At 42.0% G+C, this 7,538-nt stretch overlaps 1 protein-coding gene across 1 annotated transcript in view; it reads left to right on the forward strand.

Moving 5' to 3' along the window:
* The first annotated feature begins 5,344 nt into the window (after positions 1-5,344).
* Positions 5,345-7,538, forward strand: part of TSPAN12 (tetraspanin 12) — a 30,785-nt gene continuing 28,591 nt past the window's right edge. The window contains exons 1-2 of the mRNA XM_009883676.1: positions 5,345-5,424; positions 6,080-6,215. Coding sequence (XP_009881978.1) covers positions 5,345-5,424; positions 6,080-6,215 — 216 coding nt within the window. The remainder of the gene's footprint in view (positions 5,425-6,079; positions 6,216-7,538) is intronic.

Consider the following 7,538-nt stretch of genomic DNA (forward strand, 5'->3'; position numbering starts at 1 on the left):
GCTCTGTTTGCGACCTTGTCGTGATTTTTGCCCACCCCTTTGGTAAGTCACAGCTTAGGTTACCCAAATCAATTTTAACTGGAAAAATTTCTCAAGGATTATTTCTTTACTAAAATTAAAGGATGCATTTGATGAATGTTGTCATATCTTGGAAGCAATTTCCTTGGAGCTGGAAACCTTCTTCTGCAAAGCAAGTTGCTCAGTAGTGCCGCTAGTCAGTGTTTTGTACAGGTACCAAACTGTGGCCTGAAGTTGTTTATCCCATCTGTTTGAATCAAAAGAAAAGTGTGTGATTTTTAATGTGGAAGATACTTTAAATCTTTCTTCCCATTTAATAATGGAAAAAAACCTCCACCCTTCTCTCCAATTTGAGCAAAGCAACTTTCATTGTTAAAAAATGAAGGTGTTTGAGGGTTTGACTGAAAAAAAGGGATAAGAGAATGCAGACAGGTGTGTAAATAGCTACAGCAATTGGTCTTGCGCCCTCAAAGGCAGAAATTAATGTTTATTTATTAATTGAAAATGCAGATTTATTTTCCAGGCTAGGTATGGCCTCAAAGACATTGTGAGTAGTACTGTCACAGTAAGGGCTTAAAGTATGTGCTTAATGAATGTTTTCATTTTGATGGATAATTTATGTATAAGAATTCCAAAGACAATTTAAACTATGCTTGTAAATGATCATTCCTAATAGTTGGAGTCCACTGCTGGATATTTTAATTCTGTTGTCTGAGAAAGCCTTAAAAACTTTATGCTATAAATTAGTTTGTAATTTTAATATGTTATTGTGTGATCTGCATATTGCTTGTATATAGAAATAAAATTTATTACCTTTGTTTAATCAGGGTGAAAATATATTTAAAATAGAGTATGACAGCAGGCAGTTTTGTAAACTCTTCAGTGTCATGTTGATGGCTATATAACATACTGTGATGGTTCAGAATGAGACCCATAGTGACTTGTGCAGCCAGCTGCAACAAATAAACATGTTTTACTGCCTACTATCATATTATGTTTACAGCACAGCAGACTGGCTGTCATCAGAGAAGCTTGGATGAAAACTTTCTGGAGAAATGATGTAATTGCTAATGTGGTGAGAATTATTTTGGTATTTTTAGTTCTCATAAACTTGCGTCCTTTCATCTGATGGCTTGATACAGATTTCTAACAGTATTTTACATCTAAATACGTTACAAAACAGTGGCTGAAGTAGGGGCTCCCAGGTTTTTTTAAGGCTGCCTTTTTTCCACCCTCCAAATGGACCAAGAAAAACTGTAATCAGGACCTTGCCCCTGCCTATGACTCCTTGAAAATCGCATAGCGGTGAATTGCAGCCATGTGACTTCTGTTCTTTGCTGGTAGGTTTGGATGCGCATCAGGGGTTTTGGGGAGGTTCTTACTGTTCCTGCCTACTGAGCCCATGGGCTGTTGTACCGCTGGTGTTAGCGTCATTCCTGTGCTGCTGGCTGAAGATGTGCCTCTGCCCTAAGTGGTGTGAAGTGGCGGGTGCCTGGAGCTTCCCTGATGTCAGCTGGCACTCGAGGATGCTTAGTGCTTTACAGGGCAGCACATAAGCAGGATGCTGTGGAGGTCAGGCGCTGTGTTGTGTTCTCTGTGTGATTTCCCCTGTGGCTACGCAGCAGGTGAGCAAGTCGATTGATGGGTGTGAGTTAGTGCTTGATAATCTTTTGTCAGTAAACTAAACATCAGTCATTATTACGCAGGGCAGTCTGGTGTTGCAAACGTGTCTTTCATCCTGCAGGGTGTTCCTGCCCAGAGGCTCGCTTCTGCTGATCAGGAGGGATACTTTTTTCCCAGCGCTTACCTTTGCTAGTGAAGAGCTACCAAGCACTTGCCAGGCTGTGTGCTGTAAAATACACCTTTTGTTATCAACCTGTTGCTGAATTGCTTTTTTGGGAAGTCACAGTTTGCTGTTCAATGGCTCTCTCTTCAAGAAGAACTTCTTGAGCATTTGCCTATTCTCTTTCTGAGCCATGCCTTTATGCTGCCCCAGTTTGACAGTGGTACTGACTTTCATGGGCGTGAATCCAGTGTGTCACAGCACTCTGGCTTTCAGGTCATTTGGAGTAATAATTCACTTTGGACTTTCCTGCAAAACAGGGTGCCAGAGGTACCTCCCAAGGAATTTGTCTGGTTGGCAGGAGGGTTTTGCGTATGTAATTTGTCTGTAATGTCTGTGTAGCATTGAGGTAAGGCCTTGTGCATTTCTGTTTTTAGAGTAATGCTGAGCTAGCTCTTGGGTTGATACCATATGTGCATTGTAAGCGTAGCAGAAGTCAGTAACACCTGAAGGAGTGAATGGTGATGAGATCATTTCAAGGCACAGGGTAGGTGAGCAGGTGAGCTGTAGCTTGGCTCTCACAGGGGTTACAGGGGGAATTTTCTGGCATGTAATTTATGTCCAGCAAGAAACAGTAGTAATTGGCTGTTAGCTATTTACACTGAAGAACAGCCAGGGGGACCTAAATGGCTAAAAGCTTTTGAATGAAAGCTTGTTCATCTAAACTTGGAGGTATATCTGCCTAGACTTTCCCCTTACTGATTTTATGTGGGCGAAAATACATCCGTAGGTAGAGAAAACTCAACTTAGGCAGACAGATCAAAAGTAAAAGTTCTCCTTCCTGATTTGCCTTTGTAGGCAAGTCCTTTCTTCTAGCAAACTGAAGGATTGTCTCAGTGGCAGAGCTCTGCTCATTTCTTTTGGTCTCTCGGAAGTCCTTTCTGTCCCCTCTGCCTTTTAGCTGTTTGCTCCGTGATCTCCCCATAGTCTCTGAATAACCTTCAGGCTACAATACGCTTATGATGACTCTTTTGGTTGCCAAATCTTACCTCCGCTAAAGAAGCAATCTCTTGCCTTCTTCCAAGGAATCCACCTCCTCTCTTTGCTGTACAGGAATGTATTACTGCGTACCAAGGGCTGAAAGAAAATGAGTGCAGCCTGCGAGTCCCTAGTAGAGAGTGGGGACTAGGCAGTCCACCAGTCTGCCATGGGAGGAAGAATGTTATTTAGCAAGTGAACATTTTTTCTGGTACAGTTTTTGTAGCAGGACCATCTGGCTCTTATTAAAAGTTGCTGAGGAGTGTGGTTTTGATGGACTTCTCACTCCTGAGCACCATTGCTATAATGCAAAGTAACCAAATTTATCTGAAGTATTTTACTATAAACAGAGTGGAAGTGCGAGCTAACACTACGTCTGTGTGTGTCAGCAGGCATTGCAAGGGGATGTGGAAAGTTAAAAATGCTTTCTGTTACTTTTTGACCGTAAGAAGGTAGGTTGTCTGTTTTCTTTACCTGTCTTTGCGTTAGAAACATGTTTTTTATTGCTTGTTGTGGTATATTTGCCCAATGCTTTCTTCCAAGGAGGCAGCCATTGTTGAGGAGTTTATCTAGGAGGAGATTCTAGTCATCTTCTCCTTGCTCCTGCAGCTTCCTGCACGTGACACAACAGAAAACGCTCTTTACTTCTACTGTTCTACCAGCCAAAATAGATCCCACAGAGCATAAAGGTGTATGTAGTGTACATAGTGGACTCGTAGCATGCACTAGCTTTCAGGACTGTTCTTGCAGCATGCTGAGCACCCAGGGCTCTCGCTGGCACCACCCAGAACCAAGGCAGTGCATGAACTTTGTGCATCGGTTTTGAGAAACAGGAGGAAGCCTTGGGGTAGCCACTGGGACTTCTTGTGAAATTTTAAAGGCAGAAGTAGCCTGCTGTGGGCGTGCTGCAGGCAAAGGAGCCAGTAAGGACACAGAGTGACTTTTCTTATGTGTTAGGTTTGAACCGGTTAATTTGTCCTTCGTAACAACTTTAGGGAAATATGAAGGGGTGTGGGAAGCCAGCTGTTGAAGGCAACAGGGGGGATTAGCACTTCTCACTGATTTCAGAAGCTGTTAGTATAATGCTGAGGTTTTCCTGCATACCCCTGTACAATGCATGAAAACATTAGTATTCAGGAGAGCCAGCATGCTTAGGTCTCTCTACACCGTGGTGCTTCTGAAGTCCAGAGTCTGCCAGGTTCAGCCCCTGAGCTGCAGTTCAGGTTTAGGTGCCAATGTGAGATGGATATTCCTAAATTCTTCCTTTTTGGGTGTGACAAACCAGCTGAATTCCCTGAAACGGTTTGAGAAGTTTGCAGTGGCATTAGTAACCTTAACTTTGCTCTGTTTTGTAGGAAAGCTTAGTGGTTCTCTCCTCTCCTTGAATGCGTTTGTAGCTGCATCTCCCATCTTCTCTTTGGGGAGCAGTGCTCCGTCTGCCCTATGCATGCAGGAGGAGACACAGTGCTCTCGGGGCCAGAGAACACGCACAAAGGTGGGGATGACTGCGGCTGTTACGTGAGCCCTCCTCCAGGAGGAAGGGCACACTGACTTACCTGGCTGCTGTAATTGTATTACCCAGTGCAAAATACATGGACAAGTGCCATGAAGAGTGCCTCGTCCTCTAGCGGTACCTCTGCTCCAGCAGCAGAAAAGCTGGTGCAGCGAGTATGTTCTGACCATGTCGTTCAGATTTGGCTCTCAAGAAAATCAGAGGCCAGAGCCTTGGTAGACCCCAAGTATGCTGGAGTGCATGATGGCATCAGGTGACAGTAATTCGGGTCTGCTGAGGTGGTGGCAATTCTTGGTGGGTTCAGTCTCAGCTTGCTGTAGGAGCATTCCTGGTGAAAGTGTAGTGGTTCTATGCCTCTCAAGTGCCTGACAGGTTAGGTACCCAAATGCTTTGATGACCTGGGCTTTATATTTGAAGTGCAGTGAGTTTTATTGTCATTTTATGGTTCAGGAAACTGAGGCACAGTGTTCGTGTTATGACTATCTGAATGAGCGAGAGAATCAGATTCTTCTAAATTTGTCTACTATATGTCAGTGTTTCAGTACTGTTGTATCCTGTATGGGGCTTCAGATTATTCTTCACTGGCTGTGCACCTGAAGATGGCTTCATGGTTTCATACAGACTGGTGGATATCACATGTGAGCCCTGAAAGAGTCACTAATTTTAGCAGCATAACCCCACCCTGTTGTTTCTGTGGTATGTTGTGCAGTGGTGGGACTTGAGCCAGCATTGGCATCGCTCCACTGGGTGGAGGAGAAGGTACTCCAGGCGTTAATTAGCTATACTGGAAGAGAAGATAATTGTCACTGGCACCCCAAATACTTGGACAACAAACCAACTCTAAGCATATAGAAGTACAGTGTTGGGGATGGTATGCTGTTCGGGTAAATGAATGGATGAAAGATGTTACTCATGATTGATTCTCAAATTATGAATTATCTTTATTTTTTTTAAAATGCATGATAAATAACTTCATCTTTTCTTTTTAGTTGATGTCCATCAGCGTATTAGGTGTTTCTGCTTGGATGAGAGACTACCTGAATAATGTTCTGACTTTAACTGCAGAAACAAGGTAAAGTTTTCCTTAAACCTGTTAATCTGTGTGGGTGATGGATTGTGGTATATGTTGCTCATTCAGTATGGCAAGTTTCCTAATTAGGCTTTCTAGAATTAAGAAGCCTTCGGTTGAGGTAATTATTGTTTTGTTGAAAGGTGTCTTTTTGCAACTATTTCTGGCATCACTTGAAGTTAGGGAAGGGAGAAAGATATGAATTCAGTCTTGTTTTATTCCTGTGCCTTTCTCTTCTGACAGGGATCAATTTTTGGCCCTTTGCCAACATGTAACCATATTATATTACTGTTTGGTTTTTGAATACTTTATTCAGTCCAGAGATTTAGGAATGCTGTTAGTTTTATTGCAGCAGTGCTTATGAGCCCTAGTGATGGAACAGGGCCTCACTGTGCTACATACTGTGCAAGTGCAGGACAGGAAGATTGCCTTTGCCCCAAAGAGATTTTGGATTACGCGTTATTTTCTGGTACCCAAATGGAGCATATGACTCTAAAACCACATAGAAGAGATTTCTGTGAAACTTGTGAGGTGCTGGAAATAACACATCTGCTAATCCACCATTTTTGTTTTAATGGCTATATTACGTTTTTCTTCTGTATCATTTTTGTGTGATTATGCTTTTTTTTTTTTTGATTATGATTCTGATTGGTTTTAGGGTGGAGGAGGCTGTCATTTTGACTTACTTTCCTGTGGTCCACCCAGTCATGATTGCAGTCTGCTGTTTCCTCATCATAGTTGGAATGCTGGGCTACTGTGGAACAGTGAAAAGAAATCTCTTGCTCCTTGTCTGGGTATGTTTCATAACCTCTAAAACCAGCTAACTTCTGCTTTGCTTCAACAGTGTAAGAAAAGTTTTAATCCACAGGCATTACATAAATACTGATTATTTTTTATTACCATGTTGAGTTATGGTATCGGTGAGTAATTGTAATTGCGAAGTACACAGTAGGAAAGAATTTATGGCCTAGACTGCATTATGCTCTGTCTGAAAGACAAGCAGTGTCTCATTTGCAAAAATCCACTTCATTTAGTAGAGGAGTTGCTGAAGGGAAAAATAACTCAAACTCTTAAGTACTAATAATTATAGGAACCTGAGTCTGAGGGCTCTGAAGGAAACCCTTACGCTACCCTTTTGCCTCTTGGCTGTGCAATAGCTAAATAACCTAGACTTTCCTTTATCCCCACAGTTGATTGTGTATGTAAAGTAACAGCATTTGTAGCTAATGAAAGTTAATTGAGTGCATTCAGAAGCTTTGCCTTCTCTTATGTGGATGTGGAATTTTGAAGTTGCATTTGGTTGTGAGCAAGTTTAAAAATAAATGCCAAGTAGCCAGCTTTTTCCTTTGTTTGGAGGCTACATATATGAGCCAACGCCAGCTGAAAAGCAATAGTCTCTCCTGCACAAGGCTCTATGTACAATTTAACTGTGACGAGGCTTCAAATGTCAAGGGAGCCAAATGCCTTTTTCTTCATCTGGAAATCAGTGAGTTTGAGGACAGTAAAAAACAAACAAAAAAGCCCCAAAACCTAAAAGCCCACCAAACTTGCACCAATTTTAAAGGTTTAGAGTTTAAAAATATTTAGACCATTGGCATCACTGAGATCAAGGATTGCCCTGTACCTGTATGCTTCTCAGAAGTCTAGGTGGTAACCCTCTGCAGAGTTGGGCTTTGTCTTTTAACGTGAGGATGAGCAGGATTCCAAGCAGTCTGTAAGCCTGAGAGAGCGGGAGGAGTGGGTGTGAAAGAGGTGTATCAGACTAATTGCAGTAGGAGAAAGTGGACAGGTAAAATCCTTCAGCTCTTGAGAATATCTGGGAGTCTTATACAAGTAGAGTTAGGCTCCTGCTGTTTTTTCACCGACGTGAGTATTGGATTCTCCCAAGGTGCACGCAGTCGCATTTTTCTTGTGGATTTGTGTGGGTTTAAGTACATGATACCTGGAACTCACAGATTTTGCACAAAATGACAAAAAAAAAAAAAATTAGAAGTTAGCTGAGGTTTATGCAACATTTGCTTTTATCTAATAGGAAACATTGTAACTGCAGCTAAAGCAGTTGGGAAACTGTGCTGTAGTTTTGTATTAAAATGTCTTTTTTATTTGAGAAGGTTGGA

The sequence above is a fragment of the Charadrius vociferus genome, unplaced genomic scaffold (assembly GCF_000708025.1).
Source record: "Charadrius vociferus isolate BGI_N301 unplaced genomic scaffold, ASM70802v2 scaffold43, whole genome shotgun sequence".
Classification (NCBI taxonomy): domain Eukaryota; kingdom Metazoa; phylum Chordata; class Aves; order Charadriiformes; family Charadriidae; genus Charadrius; species Charadrius vociferus.